At 42.2% G+C, this 18,775-nt stretch overlaps 1 protein-coding gene and 2 long non-coding RNA genes across 3 annotated transcripts in view; 2 read left to right on the forward strand and 1 right to left on the reverse strand.

Annotated features, from left to right (window-relative positions):
* Nucleotides 1-17,526, forward strand: part of LOC309337840 — a 138,933-nt gene extending 121,407 nt beyond the window's left edge. Inside the window, exon 4 of the long non-coding RNA XR_014154548.1 lies at nt 17,443-17,526. This is a non-coding gene — a long non-coding RNA (uncharacterized lncRNA). The remainder of the gene's footprint in view (nt 1-17,442) is intronic.
* MUC5AC (mucin 5AC, oligomeric mucus/gel-forming) overlaps nt 1-18,775 on the reverse strand; it is a 61,160-nt gene that overhangs the window by 28,695 nt on the left and 13,690 nt on the right. The window contains exons 10-28 of the mRNA XM_081854671.1: nt 17,475-17,592; nt 16,437-16,575; nt 14,378-14,488; nt 13,460-13,529; nt 12,992-13,129; nt 11,913-12,077; nt 10,934-11,028; nt 10,355-10,481; nt 8,509-8,761; nt 7,554-7,606; nt 7,066-7,166; nt 6,294-6,445; nt 6,038-6,176; nt 5,811-5,924; nt 5,066-5,248; nt 3,298-3,537; nt 2,528-2,684; nt 1,505-1,633; nt 252-402 (exon numbers count right to left, since the gene is read on the reverse strand). Of these exons, the coding sequence (XP_081710797.1) occupies nt 252-402; nt 1,505-1,633; nt 2,528-2,684; nt 3,298-3,537; nt 5,066-5,248; nt 5,811-5,924; nt 6,038-6,176; nt 6,294-6,445; nt 7,066-7,166; nt 7,554-7,606; nt 8,509-8,761; nt 10,355-10,481; nt 10,934-11,028; nt 11,913-12,077; nt 12,992-13,129; nt 13,460-13,529; nt 14,378-14,488; nt 16,437-16,575; nt 17,475-17,592 (2,635 nt within the window). The remainder of the gene's footprint in view (nt 1-251; nt 403-1,504; nt 1,634-2,527; nt 2,685-3,297; nt 3,538-5,065; nt 5,249-5,810; nt 5,925-6,037; nt 6,177-6,293; nt 6,446-7,065; nt 7,167-7,553; nt 7,607-8,508; nt 8,762-10,354; nt 10,482-10,933; nt 11,029-11,912; nt 12,078-12,991; nt 13,130-13,459; nt 13,530-14,377; nt 14,489-16,436; nt 16,576-17,474; nt 17,593-18,775) is intronic.
* Nucleotides 6,401-10,986, forward strand: LOC309337862. The gene is made up of 3 exons (XR_014154554.1): nt 6,401-6,494; nt 8,632-8,697; nt 10,861-10,986. It is a non-coding gene; the product is annotated as an uncharacterized lncRNA (long non-coding RNA).

The raw sequence follows: 18,775 nt of genomic DNA on the forward strand, positions 1-18,775 counted from the left end.
TCACTAGAGCCTTCAGGCAAACTTTCTTTCTACCGCAGTAGAAGTTCAAAAAGAGGTGGGCAGGAGAGAAGAATGGAACCCATATTATAATGTAGTAAGACATGCTGGAGCAGATTAATCCTAAGGAGAACATTTCCAAACTTTGCCTTCTCAAACCTGTTTCTGCAGTATGCAATAGAGCATGCTATGCCTCTGCACAACTTTAAACAATTTTACATTCACATTCTCATCATTTGAAAGACAAGCATTACCATGATTCACAGCTCTTTTGTGAAGGCATTTTTTCTCCTGGTTTATAGTGGTTTCCTTTGCCATCAAAGCAGCCACATGCTGGAAGATCAACACACTGCATCTCATCTTCATCAAAATAGGGCTTATCAGCTGGACACTTTGGATAGCAGCCTGTGGTAAGAAAGAGAGCTTTTACCATACCCTGTACAAATGTTAGCCTTTAAGCTGTCACACCATAAACCAGGGATGAGGAACCTTTGGCCTCCATGCATTGTTGGACTCAAGCTCCCATCAGTCATAGCCAGCATGGCCAAGGGTCAGGAATGATGGGAACTGTAGTTCAACAACATCTGGAGGGCCACAGGCTGCCCATCCCTGCCATATCTTGATCTCAAGCAACTGTCATTTAGCAAGGCTGGGGCTCAGGAGAAGAGGCCATGGATGCAGAGGGAATCTCTTGACCAAAAGGAAGATTGACCTCAGAACCAGCTTTAGACATTCCTGCCTCCTTGGGTGTTCTAGGATCAAAGGAGCACATGATGCCTGCACCTCTCCACCTTGAAGAAGTTGCCTTGTCTTCCTCGAACTCTGGTCTCCAGCTTAGAGGCAAGAACTGAACCTTGGTCTCCCCCAAGCTTCCAAAGTGAATAGCACCTAGTGGCTGGGCCTCTTTTAACTGTAAGGGCTCTATGCATCAGGGAAGAAGTTAGCTTCCCAATCAAAGCAGCAATCCTACTTAAGGCTCAGTCCAGGATAGTTGGGTGCTGGAACAACAGTCCAGCCTAGATTTCACTTGGAGCTAACTAGGGTTTTACTACTATGTTTATTTGCCCATCTGCCTTTTTGGACCCCAACCTCTGCTTTGCTTGACTCTGTTTATCTGGACCTACTCTCTACTTTGCTGGAATGACCTCAGTGGAACCTGATCTGTGTTTTACTTTGCCTGACCCCAATCATCAGAATCTGACCTTGCCCAGCTGAAACCCAATCTCTGCTTGATCTGGCTTTGCTTCTGGATCCCAGACAGGGACCAGCAGTATGTGACCTTGAATTTTCTGTGTAGCACATGTATCCACTGGGCTAGATCCTGTCCCCTTTACTGGGATAAAACAGTAACTTCCCTTTCCCTAAACCAAACTTCCCATATTCACAAAGCATCAAGCATTTCGTTTTGGGCAACCACAGTTTTTATAACAATTAATATAAAATGAAGCTTTTAAGTTTCCTGTAATCATCATTTGTAGGTCAAGGGTAAGGTCCACAATCCTTGTACCTTCCAAGCCTTGTAACTCATGGAGGCATTTTCCACTTGGGTTTCTGCAAGTCTTCATACAAGGAGAGCCACAAGGCTGGTAGTGCCACTCACACTCCTCTTTTGGATTATAGTAATCACAGAACAGAGCTGCAAAAGGAGGAAAGGGTTTTTTTTAATGTTACTTTCAAGCAAAATGCATTAATTTCATAGAACTCAATACCTATCCTTGCACTGTATGCCAGTCATTTCTCATTTCTATGTTCAGTGGTAAGCAATATTAGTTGCTTGTTTTTCCAGTGTCATTATTCACTTCACCAGTCAGGAGCACCATCAAATGAATTTTGTGAGCAGGGATGTCAGAAACAGACCCAGTTACCCTCCTGCTACATCTTCTCCCCAGCTGGCAGGAGGTAGGATCAGAGATGCTGGACTGGGTGGATCACAGGTAGGATTGGGTGGTGAATGCTGGGCCTGGTGAATGGCTACACTTCCTCTGCCAAAATATAAAAGATCTATGGTCTTCTAAATGTGTTACTGGTTTTTTTTTTTTGTTATTATGTATTCTGCATTTTTGTACTGTAAACCACCCTGTGACCTTAGGATGAAGGGCAGTATATAAATTTAATAAAGAACAAGGCAGGCAACTAGTAGCAGCAGCAGTACTTGTTCCAGGGAAAGTCTTCCTATTTTCCTTGACCTCGTGGTCACAGGCAGCTATGGATTGACAGCACGGGAGACAGTAAGGAGGGGATTGGACAGTAAGGAGGGGATATGCTGAGATTTAGCACATTCTGAAGACATTTAGCTCTTGCAAAGTTAGGATAAATTCAAATGTTCATGATATGAATGTGACAAGCAGGAATCATGTTGTGATCGCGTCACTGCATTCAAAATGAATGCAGAAATTGGATTACAAAAATATGCAAATGTTCAGCAATGCTCCAACCTACTGCATGCCATCCTACCACAACATTAGCCTAATTCTAGTTCTCACTAATCTATCTTTTTGTTATTACTTTAAAAGGAATGGGCAGTACTCACGGCAGATGTTTGGAGTTCTCCAAGAAATGCAACTGCCAGCTTCGTTGCACGCCTGAGCATAGGCGGCTACAGCAGTACAGAAGCATTCACAGTCTCCCCCAGTGTCACAAGCACAGGCATCAGAGATGCAGGCTTCATAATATTTAGTTGGTTCAACCTGTTAGAGAAGGAATACACATGGTTTGATTTGTGGTTCAGTCTTAGCAGGTCAGAGAGGGAGGGTGCATTTTCTGTTGTTGTTTTCAATTACAGTTCTCGTTTCTCCAACAAAGTCAGCATGGAAAATTTGTGACATCAGTCATTGTTTTTATTTTCAAGTTGCACATTTTGTTATAGCAACAGAATTGCATGCAGAGGCAATTTGTTGTTAATAATAAACATGAATGCTTCCGAAACGTCAAGTGGACGTGAAAAGGTTATGTATCATCTACCATTAGTAATTGTCAAGGAAGTAATTTGTCATTGAAGCAAAGGGTATTTTTATGCATCCACTGAGGAAAAAGAAAAATTGGTTGGCAACCCCCTAAATATTAATTATCTATTAAATGTGTTAATATCAGGCATTTACTGTGCTGGGGAGTCTAACCAATCTGGGGCTCACATTTAACTTTTTCTTATCTGAATTATTAGCTGACAGAATGACAACACATTTTTATGTTGCTCTTATGCAGTGGTTGGCGCAGCCTGTCCCAAGTGCAGGCACATCAAGTCTTAAGCTTGGAGCTGTTCAAGTGTCCTATACATTCTTTTAAAAATGCATTTGCCCATACCTGAGAGTGGCAGGAAGCAAACACTTTGCTGTTAATGATGCTACATTGCTTCTGGGCCCAAGAACTCCTATATGGGTTTGTAGAACAAGGATCTCTGCTGCCCGGGGCATCTGGGCAAGTGGGAGACACCTTCCAGCTGTTACCAAACTCCAGTACATCTCCTACAACAGACTGACTCCTGGTGGTGAAGTCGTTTATGTCATTGCCATCATAGTTTCCACAGAGGCCACAAACCTGACCCTGCAGAGAGACAAGTAAAAGTTAATGAGGAGTGGAAAATTTATTTTCCTGGGATTAGAGACCCTGCATTTTCAAAATGGAATAATACTTTGGTTATTTATAGTGACTGTCATACTTTGTGGGCTCTCCCACTCACGAGGACTTTTTACTTAATTTCTGCAGAGGAAGCTGATCAGCATATACATGCATGGATAGATTGACTGTCCCCATTACATGAACTGATAATTTCATGTGCTCAGAGACCCTATGTACACATCAAACACATGCAGTACACTGAATTAGCACATCTATTTAAGCATAGCCTCATAACATATAAAGTATATCAAAAGTTATATTTTAGGCTTCTACAAGAACAACTGCTCTAACAGTTGCTTTTTAGCAGAAAAAATGGCATAGCCTGATTCCCCACCCACTCTCAATATTTATTATTATAATTATTATTTAAAGAATAATTTCATTCAAAAAGATTCTTTAAAAAATACTGCTTACCATAATTACAAATAAAAAAGCAGAAACTTGAGTGATTTGTTTTTGCATCATTAGGGAGTCCTTGAGAGCAGAGGTGGTAATCTCCTTGGGTTTGATTCATTCACCCTTGGGTCAGCCCTCCTAAGGCTGCATCGCAGTGATGGATGGGACCAAAAGTAGATGCAGGCCCTGCACATTCTCTCTCTCATACACAGGCACACAAGGGAATTATTACCACTCACTTTCCTGTGTATCAAATGATCAATTTGATGACCAGAGGAAGGGCAGTTTCCATCACTATCGGGATGTTGTGCTCGTCCAATTTGGGATGGCCAGCATTTACATATGAATGTGAATGTCAACACTAACCATATTTTGGATATTGACAATCACAACATATATTTTGCTGCATTATTATGAAAAAACAAACAAACCTTTATATACTATCACAGTGTTAACCAACATAGTGCCCTTAAGATGTTGTTGAACTACAACTCCCATCAACCCCAGGCAGCATGGGCAATGGTCAGGGATGATGTCAGGCATCATTTTGTCTATCACTGTCCTGTAACTGGTCCTGTGCGCATTGATCATGCAAGAAAAAATAGTTCTGCGGTAGAAATGATAGCTAGAATGTAAAGAGAGCCATGCTGGATCTGGCTGATACAGTCTAGCATTCTTTTCTCACAAGGGCCATCCAGATGCCCATGGGAAGCCCACCATGAGATCACATAAAGAATAATTAATAGCAATTTCTGGAGTCATACTTCATCATAATATGAAGTTAGTACATTGTCTTGTACTTTGTTTTTAATGTGACCAGTTTCTCATTACTATCAATAGTTCTTCATACATACAGACAAAGAACCTATGTTAAACTGACTATGAAGAGGTCAAGTAAGGGGATTCATCTGATAAATCAACTGACTGGAATATTTAAATGCTAACATTAGCTCTTAATGTTTGTCCTTTTCAGAATTTCCTGGAAGAATGTTGTAGCACTTCTCTTTCATTACACACACACACCCCTATATAATCTGATCTGGCATCCTCAGCATACCTTAAATTCATCATTGAGTTTGATGAAGATACTGGTTTTCTTGTCCCACAACAGGACCAGTCCAGCTGTGGTGTCAATCACCATGTAGATTCCCATGTAGCGGACCTTGAATGGCACTTCACCTCCACCAGAAAGCCTCTGTACCACTGTAAATTTTTCATCAGCGAGTATCAGCTCATAGTTCTGAAAGATGAAAAGCAACAATAAGTTGTAATTCAGCAACTTCTCTTTCAAGTAATTACAACTTATTACTAAACTGAAAACTATGGAGAGACCTGGTCTGAATAGAGATATTGGATTCTTGTCTCATTACACATGCTAAAGCTATTTTTGGTCATCTGCATACTATCCTTTGCTTTTTCCTGTAGGACTAATTCCAGTCGTTAACAGTGTCAACAGGTTTACCATACCCATCGAGTCAATCACCCATCTCCTACTACCCTTCTAAAAAACCCCACCCCACCTTCCCACTATATATAAGGGTCTTCTGTTTCAGTGTATCTGAAGAAGTGTGCATGCACACAAAAGCATATACCCAGAACAAACTTAGTTGGACTCTAAGGTGCTACTGGACAATTTTATTATTATTTTTTTATTTCGACTACATCAGACCAACACAGCTACCTACCTTTACAACTTAGTTACTTTGCACTCCATGATTTCCCCATTTGTAGGTTTAATATAACCCAGTTATGTCCAGGTGCACAAGTCATATTTTGCGTTCATCTTGTGTGAACCTACTTACCCCCATGAAGACTTTAATGGCTTTTGAGCAGGTTGTCCCGGTGGTGCCACAGGGGATGTTCTCCGTGATCACTCTGAAAGTCCCTGCATTTGAATTGTTTTTACTGCAATGATCCTGTGGAGAAGAGGGTTATATGGCGTTCATGAACACAGCTTGCCATATCAAGACTAAAGACTAAAGACTCTGCATTTCAAAAAAGCAAGTGCTTGGGGAGAAAAGTATTATACCTGGACCAGTGTGTATTCACAGTCTCCACTGAAGCTATAGCGTTTGCCATCAAAAGTGATGTAATGACCATCTCCATAAACAGAGCATGTTGCCAGGCAGGGTTCATTGGAGCACTCCCACTTTCTGTTCTTACATGTACTGCACAGACAGAAATATGGTTAAATTTCACAGTGGCAGGGTTTGTTTGACCCCCCCCCCCCATTTAGATGGAAGAGTTCAATACTTTTAGTTCAGCTTATAACAGGCGATACGTACCAAGTATTACATTTCACCTTGATGCTGTCCCCTGGCTTGTATGTGGCTTCATTGTGAACGCATGGACACTCTTCAGCAGCTACACACCCACCTTGGCCATCGGACACCAACTCCTTGGGACACATGCAGCCAGAGACGCACTGTGTGCTGTACTGTAACAGAAGATAAGGCAGCAAAAGATGTTACTTGACAAATCAATAGGTGAGAAACAAAAGTGACTAAGCTACTAGACAGAGTGAAATCAGTATCTGTCTCCAGTGGTGCGTTACCAATGAAGAGTCAATTAATTAGCAAGCTATGCAAAACTGCTTCAAGTTTACTTTTTCAGAGGAGTTTAGGTGTGGAGAACTTTTCTTGAACTCTTTGAGAGAATGTTATTATAAATCACTAGATTGTGACTTGGTATATTGATACCCTTGATTTTTTAAAAAAATGTTGGGTGTCCCTTGATTTAAAAATAATGTTGGGCGTAAGAGTGATTCATAAGTCATAACATGGTGGTTAAACTGGTTTACCATGCCCTGCGCCTCCCTGTCTCTACCACTGAAGTACCTTCTGATGGGTTCTGTAGGCTAGCTTTCGTCATTGCCTCTGATCACCCATCAGCATGACTCCTATTTTGTAACAGGAGACCATGATGAATGCTGAGCGGTGCTGACAGTTTCATAAATTCAGGAAAGAAGTGATAACTGCAATCATCATGGGAACAATGTAATACATAAGTTGAACAGGTAATTTAGATAAGAAATGGTTACAATGTAGTCACACTTACGCATTCCATGTCAAGGGTCTGACAGCTCTTCTGACACTCGGCTCCAGTGGCTCCTACTGTGGCATTAGTGCAGTCAAAGTAGACCATGGGAGCAAAACATTCTGATAGAAAGGAGAGCTAGATGAAATCTCAGTTTGAAATTAGACATTAATCACCAAAACAGTGAGTGTATGTCATGAAAACTAGTTCAGGGCACACCATTATCAACACCTCACTTAAAAACACACATAAAAGTCTTTGTACAATGACAACATTATACTTTCACTGCCAATTTTAAGACAGAGGATGGTGGCTATCTTGGCTATGGTGCTTAGCAGATAATAGAAACTTGCATCACTCAAGGTTGTAAAACAACTCCACATCTGTACATTGGAGGGAGCCTATTGGATATTTTCAACCAATTTGCAGAGGAATCAAAGTCCAATTGAATATTTCAGTTTTACAAGGTCTCTGGAACTACTATTATCTTTTTCTGTGATTTGGCTTACCTGGTTGTGGTTTCACTTCTCCAATGCACTGAAGCTTTCCCTGTGTGCAAGTGCTGCAAGAGATGAAGAATGTTTCTTACTTAAAAATTGAACCAGTTTTATGAAGAGCAGTTGTTCTTGCCTGGCTAAAGGACAGCAACAACAAATCCTTCGTGGTGTGGAATGCTGAATTGTCACCTTGTGACCAAAAGGAAAATGTTTCCCTTAAAATAGCCTGTTAAAATGCTTTAAGAATTCCTCCTTGGTGGATCTGGACTGGGGTGAGGCATTTTTATCAGGAGTGGACAGACCTCAGAGATCCACAGGGCACCTGTGGTGCTGTTGCCAGTCTCAAGTTCTCTCCTCACCCTCCACCAGCCATTACGAGAAAGCCCGTTTTTAACAGATGCAATAGTTTAATGGTGGGAGATATAGGATAGACAAAGGGAAGCACAAAGCATAGTTAAACTATGGAATTAATTACCAGATAACATAGTGATGGTTCACAACTTGGAAGGCATTACAAGAGGATTAGACAAATTCATGGAGGACAAGGCCACCCACAGCTACTAGTCATGATGTCTTTATATTGTCTCCAGTATTGCCTCTGAATAATGTTGCTAATGAGCATAAGCTGGGTTGCTATTGCATTCGTAAGTTGCTTGTGAGCTTTGCACAGGCTTTTGGTTGGCCCTTATGAGAATAAGATGTTGGACTAGGCTGGCCTTTGGTCTGATCCAGCTGGGCTCCTATATTTTTCTCACATAAATAAGAAACTTTGGGGCATTTAGAAATGTGTCACAAAGGCACCTAATATCTAAGCACCAGGCATTACAAAATTAAATTGACTGAATCTTCCAAAAAACAAAATTTAAAAAATCATAATTAAGGGCAGCTTAGAAGCATGGTTCTATGGAAGGAAATTTTGGCTATTCCCATCACCTCATAACAATGCTTATTTCAAACCATCACTTACCATATGACACCATTTTCATGGATAACTTCTCCAGACAGTAGAGGAGTCCCTTTGTAGTAGCAGGGGCAGCTGGTAGCAGGTACACATTTGCCACTCTCATCCATATACATCCCTTCTTCGCAGGTGCATCCATCCACGGAGGTAAACTTAATGTTGCAAGTGACATCAGGCTCACTCAGAGATCGGCAGGTGGGTTGGCAGGAAGTAATGTTGTAACGGTAAACCAGGGTTTTGGGACACATTTGGTATTTGGCTTGAGAGAGGGAAAAGAAAAGAAGTTGTTCCAGAGGTTATCTAAGGGCTACTGTGGCTATAAATTACTAGACGTCGCAGGGTACAATGTATACTCAAAAACATTGGCTGTGTGTGTTTAGATGCATATCTGTATATCTAGATGCTGGGCTCTAGTCCCAGAGGCTGGAGAAGCTTAGGATGTCTGCCTCACCATCCAGGTGTGATGGGATGTTCTGGGTACAGTGATGTATGCTGCTTTGTGCATAAAGACTGTATGAACGATTGCTTGGGTGCCTTGAATTAAATTTAACTTGCAGAAGGGAAGTTACTATCTTGTATAGGTTTATGAAAAGGAGCCTGTTCAAAACGTGACTGATCCATGTAATTTATTGGCCTTTGAATCAAGCTATGTGATTCCAGATTCATCTTTAAATCACAGCTTTGAAAACTACTCATTTGATAGTTTGTGTGTTTTTCTATCTTTTCCAAAAAATATGTCTTTTACTCCTAATTTCTAATCCAGTGCTGTCACGAATTCTTTGGTGTAACTAGAGAGAGAAACTAGCACATGCTCCATTATTCACATAAGACTGTAAGGTTTTTTGGTTGTGATTTGCCTCCCCATGGCAAACAATAACTTTATTTCCTTCTGAACTTTCTGCAGCTCCCGTAAGCCTCATCTGTATCTGCTCACCAGATTAAGACTTTCAGGAAACTACTGGCACCACTTTGGGGTTGTCACACAAACCAAGCATAGATGCTTCAAATTCCTTCAAAATCTTGTCCAGGGTAATTTTGAAACTACAGCTGCTACTAACTGGCAAAGATCGGGTCCACATAAAAACCACCTGCTTGAAATGAGTTGTTTTGATTCATCAGTATTTCAGGCTGTGGAGGAGATCAAAATTATCTTGAGAGGGAGCAAATTGAACCAGGTGGCCTTGTTCTGATGTGCAGTTGGGGAAATTCAAAATGGCAGCCAACAAAAAAAAGCTGCCTTCTTTGCCACTTACTAGCAGGCAGCAGTTGAATTTCTATAGAAAAAAACACACATCTACAGATGAGCAGATGTTTCTCTCTAGCAGCTCATTTTATTTGAGAGATGCAGTGGCTGAAGCAGATGCATCAAAAATAAAGTCACAAAAATGAAGTGGTGTTCTAAACAACTGCAGTATATTTTTAAACCCAAAATGCCAAGACTACTTTTTAAAACATTTGGGTTTTTTTCTTCTTTTTTAAAAAGAATCAGTTATAATATGCATTGTTACATTATGTATTATGCACCCTGCACCCTCCCCAAACCTGTTCTTGAGGGTTGGGGGAACTTCAAGAACACATTTAGGGGGTGTCCAGGCAGGGTGGGGAGAGAAAAGAGAAGAACTTTCCATCTTGCGCTGACAGAGATTCACTTAGCACCATGTTGGATACTTAAAGGTAAGCTCCATTAATTTCATTGAGACTTACTACTAAGAAAACTTGCAAAATAATTCAGCGACACTGAAAAAAATCCAAAAAATGTTGGGGTGAATCATGGTTTGGAGTTCTATTTGAAACACTTTGACAATCTCCTCTGGTCACTTGCTTTTTGGTTTACAAAATCCTCATAACTTACTACAGATGCTGGTTCTCCATCCGCTCAGCAGCACTCCCTTTGCAGCACAGGCTCTGACATAGGAGGAAAGGGCAGCACACATACAGTCCTCACTCCTTTCACAATTGCAGGTATCAAACATACAGGTCTAGGGAGACAGAGAATAGCCATTAATATTAACTCCCCCCCCCCTTCACGGACATTTGCTCTTAAACCTTCACATGAAGAACTCATCTATGAATTTAATCTAAAAATATGTCTTTATATTTCACACTGCTTGCTTTAAACTACTGAGGACCTGGGAGTTTCCTGAGAACCAGCTGCTTAAATGTTAACCTCTGTCTCAGAAGTTGGCAAACTACATGGCCAACCACACAGAGTGGAATGAGGAGATGTTTATATTTAGTAGTGAAGCGAGAAATGAATATGTAGGATAACATGATATGGGGATTGATAATATACATTAATGACAGAAAGTTTGGCAGAGAGTATACTGAAGCCCTGACATTGTTTATCCACTCTAACAGGTTTAATTCCCACCCCCAGGAGTTATGTTCAGATTCTCATTGGCACTTCAAAGAAAGAGAATGTACAAAGTACCGTGTGGAAAACAGTAGGATCTACTGCAGAGTGGCACTTCTGAAAGGGTCCATTGCTGTCCGTCAGCAGGCCGCACCAGTGCGAAGCATATTTTTCTGTACAAGACAAAGGGCAATGTGGTTTTATATATATTACTGCAGAGATGGGCAATGTGTTTCAGCCAAAGGAACACATTCCCTTCTGTGCAGCCTCTCAGGGACCTTATGCCAGTGGTGGTCAGGGCAGAGCTAAAAACTTCACCTTTGTACAATAGTCTAGTTCCTTCAGACTCATGCATCCCTCTATATCCACCACCCAAGCATGTAAGAATCACCATCAGAGTTTGAGAACCTATTCCAGCCAGTCAATGAGAGAAAATACTGTATTAGAACTTGCTCTCATTGTTAACTGTATCTTTCTGCCTTCCTTCTGCATCATATAGTTGTGCTTGCTTGCTCAAGTCACGTATAATCTGCTTTAACCCGTCATCTTTTGTCTGTCATGCCATTTTTCTCTGCTGTCTTAATACACCATGATCTGGATAATGTGGAATAGTCTGCAATGATTGTTCCAGCTGTACAAAGCCTTTTTCTCTTACGGGGAGCCATTGTCATCTGAGAGCCAGTGTGGCATAGAGCAACAAACTATGACTTAGAGTGTGTGTGTTGGACTCACCCACCCAGCTTTTAAGATCCCTAGGTGTCCAAAAACCAGTTACATTCTCTCAGACAAGTTTACCTCACAGGGTTGTTGTGAGGATAAAATGGGAGGGAGAAGAATTAGGATGCTGCATGAAGGAAGGGTGGAATATTAAAGCTAAAAAAGTCAACATGACCTTTATGTCCTTACCAGCCCTATACAAGGGCAATTTCTATTGTACAATAGTTAATAGAGTTAATGTGAGTTTCTGCTTAAAAAATAATTCTAAAGGGTCTTTCTAATTAGGCTGTTGGTTAAAGAATGTCCTAGGATAAAAGCTGCAAAATATCAGTGCACATACCATTTTCTATGCTGAGAGTACATGGGTTCTCAAAAATATTTTTGATGTCAGGACAATTGGCCTGTGCTTTCCACGTGTTGGCAAATGCAGCTGAAGTTCCTTCTACTACTCCACTGGCAGCTTTGAAGTCATCTGCTTGGACATTGTTGAAGTTTCCACAGAGACCTGGAACAAAACCATGGGGACTTTAAATAACAACAACAACAACAATAATTTTATTATTTATACCCCGCCCATCTGGCTGGGTTACAGCACATAAAAAATGGTAAAACATTAGACATTTAAAATTTCCCGATACAGGGTTGCCTTCAGATGTCTTCTAAAAGCCAGATAGTTGTTTATTGCCTTGACATCTGATGGGAGGGCGTTCCAGAGGGCGGGCGCCACTACCAAGAAGACCCATTGCCTGGTTCCCGGCAACCTCACTTCTCACAGTGAGGGAACCGCCAGAAGGCCCTCAGAGCTGGACTTTAGTGTCCGGGCTGAACGATGGGCGGTAGAGACGCTCCTTCAGGTATACTGGGCCGAGGCTGTTTAGGGGATTAAAGGTCAGCACCAACACTTTGAATTGTGCTCGGAAATGTACTGGGAGCCAATGTAGGTCTTTCAAGACTGGTGTTATGTGGTCTCGGCGGCCGCTTCCCAGTCACCAGTCTAGCTGCCACATTCTGGATTAGTTGTAGTTTCCGGGTCCCCTTCAAAGGTAGCCCCACGTAGAGTGTGTTGCAGTAGTCCAAGCGGGAGATAACTAGAGCATGCACCACTCTGGTAAAACAGTCCGCGGCAGGTAGGGTCTCAGCCTGCTTTCCAGATGGAGCTGGTAGACTGCTGCCCTGGACACAGAATTGACCTGCGCCTCCATGGACAGCTGTGAGTCCAAAATGACTCCCAGGCTGTGCACCTGCTCCTCCAGGGGCACAGTTGCCCCATTCAGGACCAGGGAGTCCCCCATACCCCACAGTACACCTTTCCTGTCAGGATTCAACTTTAAATCCTTGCAATCCTTCATACAGCATCACAGTGATTTCAGTGAACATCTCCTCTATGTCTTGAGACTAATGACTAATTGACTCACTTACCACATGTCTGCTCTTTGTGGGTTGGGTCCAAGCGTACAAATAATTGCATGATGGGCACGAGCTGGATCTGTAACTGGAGGCCGAATTTTGTATCCACAACGATGAAGAAGGATGAGGGCCTGAAGATGGTGACATTGGCTGTCGAAGTGGAATATAATGAGTTTACTAATGGAACCAAACATTTCATCAGGTGTCAACTGATCATTCATATGGCTATGGCATTTGCTACAAGGGGGAGGCACGAGGGTATGTGCATTTTGCATACTTAACAATGAGGTAACAACTGTTTATGCTTAGCATTTTAACCATTTTCCCTAGTAAATGGCCTTCTAGCATAAGAGAAAAGTCCAAAATCCTAAGAACATCAGAAGAGCCTTGCTGAAGGTATCCCTCATCTTGAGAACAATAATAGAGTAGGAGAGTGAAGAATGATGAATGCCATGTGTTATCTCTGAAAGGAGAACTTACATGCTGAGATAGGCAGCTGGGAAAGGATCATATTCACATACACGACCCCAGTAGACTTGATCACAACTACCTGGCAGAGGAGAAAGGTAAAGATAATGATGAACAAGTATGGTTAAAAATATCATATGTGCTTGTTTTCCTGTTTCTTTGTGACTTTGGATGACACTGCTCATGCACATAAACTTCCAACAAAATCCACATTGTATTGCATCTGTAGCAGTGAAGCCTCTGACACCAGTTGACTGTGCTGGAAATGAACTGTTCATGAATGCTCCAACTGCTCAGGAAACAAAGCTGCTAGAATGTTTGGAATAACTTTTATGAGGGAAGGGACAACTGTCAATTGACTGGAATTAAATCCTCACCCAGCTCTCTATGGATCAGAGTAGGTTTGTGGGGCAGTCTGGAGAATGGGAAGAATCACAAGGAGATAAGGAAGCAAAGGGAGGGAGGGAGAAACCGGAAGCAAGTTAGTTGAAGGAAGAGAGCACTAGGCCAAGAAACAGTAACCAGAGGAAAGGATAGATATGGGGAAGGAGACTTGAAGAAAGGAGCATTGGAAACAAAGAAGTGGGAAGAGAAGGAAAATGTGCAAGGAAGGAAAGGTGGAGGGCTTGAGGTTGTGGGGCAGTGGGCCTGCAATATTATGAAATCTAGACTGTGAAAGGACTTACTGTAACCTAGAGGGGAAATGAGGGCCACACAAGGGGACTGAAGTTCACATTCTGATTGGGACAGGTCAGTTGGTTTATTGTTAGGAGTAGTAATTGAGACTAGGAGATAAAACTGAGCAGTTCTACACATTTTGCATAAGACTGAACATATTTGCTGTTTCACTGTGGGCGGAAGGAGTGCTTCTAAAAATCAGTGTGTAATCTCCCTTTTGAGCATATAGTTGGCCTTGTTTTCCATACTTACTGTCTCTCCTCCATCTATGTTGATGGCGATGCCTTTCAGGCAGGTCTCGGTGTCTGTCAGGCCACATTTTCGAATGTCTCCCAGAACAGTGAAGGCCTTACTGTCACAGAGCTGGAAGTAAAGAACACAGAGTGTAGGCAGCATGCAATGCTTGGCTTTTTATATAATCATTACCGCATGGCTTTTGAGCTAGCTGGGTTGTTTATTTAAAATAATGACAGCCTGCTTTTCGTTGTCAATATGGGGCAACTTCCCACAATTAAAACAATATAATGTCATTTTTACAACACGTTGCTAACACGTTTTAAAAAACAAAGTATGATATAAATAAGACTAAAACGTGATAATTTAGCAAGTCAAATATCATGCCAAGTTCCCATGGAAGATTAAGAGCTTGCCTAAAGAAGCATACTTTACCTTGTATTTGAAAGGCAAGGAAGATCATAGAATTGACATTTCTCTTAGAAGGGTGTTTCACAGAATAGGAGCTAGTGCTGTAAAAGGTCTATCCCTTGCTCCCATTGATATTTCATTGCAATAGGGCATCCTCTCCATTATCTTAATGGGCAAGAGGGCTCATGAGGTAAAAGAGCTCCCAGTGTTTTGCTGGACCAACACCTCCAGATGCTGCTGAACTACAACTCCCATAATCTCTGACTGTCCAGAGGCCCTGGCTTAGGGCTTTATACAGGAAGTAATCTGAGGAGATGTGCTGATTTGAAGTGAAAGCTTCTGGACTGGATGTAAACTAAATTAGTCATACTTTAGCCCCATTGAAATTAAGTATTGGCTAAGCTCAAGTCCCATTAATTTAATGGGAACTAAGTCCAACTAGATGGGATGCGGGTGGTGCTGTGGGTAAAACCTCAGTGCCTAGGACTTGCCGATCGCATGGTCGGCGGTTCGAATCCCCGCGGCGGGGTGAGCTCCCGTCGTTCGGTCCCAGCTCCTGCCCACCTAGCAGTTTGAAAGCACCCCCAAGTGCAAGTAGATAAATAGGTACTGCTTTATAGCGGGAAGGTAACGGCGTTTCCGTGCGCTGCGCTGGTGCAGGCCACGTGACCCGGAAGTGTCTTCGGACAGCGCTCCCGGCCCCTTAAGCGAGATGAGCACACAACCCCAGAGTCGGATACGACTGGCCCGTACGGGCAGGGGTACCTTTACCTTTACCTTTAACTTTACCTTTTTTAAGTCCAACTAGCCAACCTAGCAGTTCAAAAGCACATCAAAGTGCAAGTAGATAAATAGGTACCGCTCCGGCGGGAAGGTAAACGGCGTTTCCGTGCACTGCTCTGGTTCGCCAGAAGCAGCTTAGTCATGCTGGCCACATGACCTGGAAGCTGTACGCCGGCTCCCTCGGCCAATAAAGCGAGATGAGCGTCGCAACCCCAGAGTCGGTCACGACTGGACCTAATGGTCAGGGGTCCCTTTACCTTTACCTTTAAGTCCAACTAGCTTAGTCTCAATCGGCGTTTTGTGAGATGAGCCTTGTCAATGAGGCTGTGTCCTTCAGATGTAGCATACACATAAAATCTATAGGGACTCAGACCCAAGATTTTCCAGGCCCCATTCCATCTCCCCAGCCACTAAAAAACACTCTATGTGCTTGGTTTCCCAGTCTGAGAAATACACTGCAATACTTAAACAGCAGTGAATTAAACTAGCCTTCCGCAACCTAGTACCCTCCAGATGTTTTTGGATTCCAACTCTCATCATCCCAGACCAGGGCCATGGTGGCTGGTGCTGAAGGGGGTTGTTGACCAAAATATCCAGGTTGAGGAAGGCTGAATTGAACAGTTGCATATGAAATTCCCAAAGCATGGCAACTGCAGTTCTTTCCTATGGGACTTTTGCAAAAGCCTGCTGTCATCAACGTACTTATTTTATGTTGGACTCTTTGCTGGGGTTTCCTGTGTACAGAAAATTACTGTTGATGTCAATATCTTAATTAAATCAAACCTTTTTCCTGTGACATTCTAACCAAGCCATTTTGATCCCTGCATGTGGGGATTTCTCCATTGCAAACCTCCCCAAAAGTTAAATATTGCCTTTTCGTTACCTTAGTTAAGACATAGCTACAGTCCCCAAAGACCGAATAACGTTTCTCATCAAATGTGGAGATGTGGGAGCCTCCTTCAACAGAGCACATTCCGGGGCAGTCAAGGCTGACACAGGCCCACTGGCCTCCAGTACATGTACTGAAGAGAAGAGAGTGGTGTGCATCAGGTGACAGTGTACACAAGGAAAACAAAACAAGCAAAAAAGAAAAGTACAATAATTAAAGCTAGGCTATTTTAATACACTTATTTCCCTTTCTTTAAGTGCTGCTGTAGGTTGTGGTCTTTTATTAATGAACAACTTTTCTGTAGGTAATCCAATGTTCCTTGATGAGCTATAGCAATGTTAATAACTGTTTTTGAAAGACGTTGAAGCAATAAACAATAAATCATAACCCGTGTATTCCTGAAGGCTTCATATTTCAAAACACACTGCCGAAATGGGGCCCTTTAGTTAATTTTGGAATAGAAATGGATTGATGTCGCATATTTGAACAAAAGCCTCTTTAAACCTTCATCTCCTTCATATACAATATGAATGCATTCAATGGGTTGTTTTTTTTTATTAAAAAAAATGGGGTTTCTCCTCCACCTCCTCCTTCACAATGACATTAACCTGCTCCTTAAAAAAAAATCCTCAAATATCTCCTCTTCTTTGTGAATTTTGATGTCAAATATACCTGGAGGGATATCCTAGAAACAGCAGGATATCCTTTGAATATGGATACCTGTACTTGACATTCAGCCATATTAATTCACTCATATTAATCTGATGCCTGTCAGTTGGTGTTTTTTCAGTATTTTGTAGCTTATTTTGTTTCATATCATTTATAGTCTACCTTTCTTCTGTCACGGAACCCAAGGGAGCATCCATGTGGCTCCAGCTTGCAGTGTTTTAGCATTTGACGCAATTGACACTAAAGTAGTAAACATCAATACTGAGATTCTTTTTTTAATACCACAACATTCTACGCTTGAGTCATTATTCCCATCACATTTATTTTTTAGGCAATAGGAATGAGCAGATGTGGGTGTCTTACCATGCAGTGCACTGGGATGCAAAAGAAGCTCCAGGAGAATAAGTGTCTCCATTGTAAGTACAGTGACAGTCCTTCACAGCGATGCAACCAGAGCTGCTTATGTCATCGAACACAGTGCCTAAAAGAATAAGGAGGTAGGTTAGGTATCAGTCACATTGCTTTTAAGATCTGTGAGGCACATTACACCATTCCACTGACTTTGGTATTGTCATGCCAGACTCCTGATGGCAACCTACCATGTTACCATTTTCCAGTAGCTCGAGAAATTGGCATTGTGGGAGCTGCATTATGTGGGATATAATCCACTGGGAGCAGTCAAGTACAACATTCCTTGTTTTGCTAGAGTGAACATGCAAGGGAATGTTTGGTTCAGCCAGTCAAAACTTCCTGTCTTCCTGGCCTGGAGCATCCTTCCTTGCATGAGACTAGTAGGTGGGCATGACCTTTCCAGACCTGGTAAAAGGCAAGTCACACTGCTACCTTCCCCTTTTCGACCTTCCCGTTTGTACTGCTGGCTGCCACAGCAGCTCCCCATGTTATCTCCCATATGAGGTAAACCTGTTTGTACATGTGTGTAACTTTAAGCCTAAAGCCTGCCTTCAGGGATTACACTGTGCTCTGCCTGATCGTGAGTAAAAGAAGAGAAGAAGAAGAGTTTGGATTTGATATCTCGCCTTTCACTCCCCTTCAGGAGTCTCAAAGCGGCTAACATTCTCCTTTCCCTTCCTCCCCCACAACAAACACTCTGTGAGGTGAGTGGGGCTGAGAGACTTCAAAGAAGTGTGACTGGCCCAAGGTCACCCAGCAGCTGCATGTGGAGGAGCGGAGACACCAGATTATGAGACTACCGCTCTTAACCACTACACCACACTGGCTCTAACTACTTTTTGTTACTTATGAATAAGACTGTGGTGTCTTTATTCTTTTAGGAGGGATTCAGAAGGGGTCTTATCAGGAACATTAGAACATATCTCAATCTGGGCAACCCAGATTGAATTGTTTATTGTCTTAAGAAACTCACATGAGTTTGCAACCAGTTTTCTGCTCTGTAAGAAGGGGAACACACTCTAGCAGAGTGAAGAAACTTGCTAGTGCAAGTTGGGAAGGATATTAATAATCAATATATCCTTTCCTGCCACCCTCAACATTCCCACACATTAAACACCTGTAGCAGTAGTAGTAGGTGTGTGTGTGTGTGTGTGTGTGTGTGTTCTTGACCAGGTTTGCTTTGTTTTAAGAGATGCTGGATCAGTTCATTGAGCCATCCAACTGAACACCCTGCCCTCATAAAACTTGCCAGT

The sequence above is a fragment of the Podarcis erhardii genome, assembly GCF_964252035.2.
Source record: "Podarcis erhardii genome assembly, chromosome: 1".
NCBI lineage: Eukaryota > Metazoa > Chordata > Lepidosauria > Squamata > Lacertidae > Podarcis > Podarcis erhardii.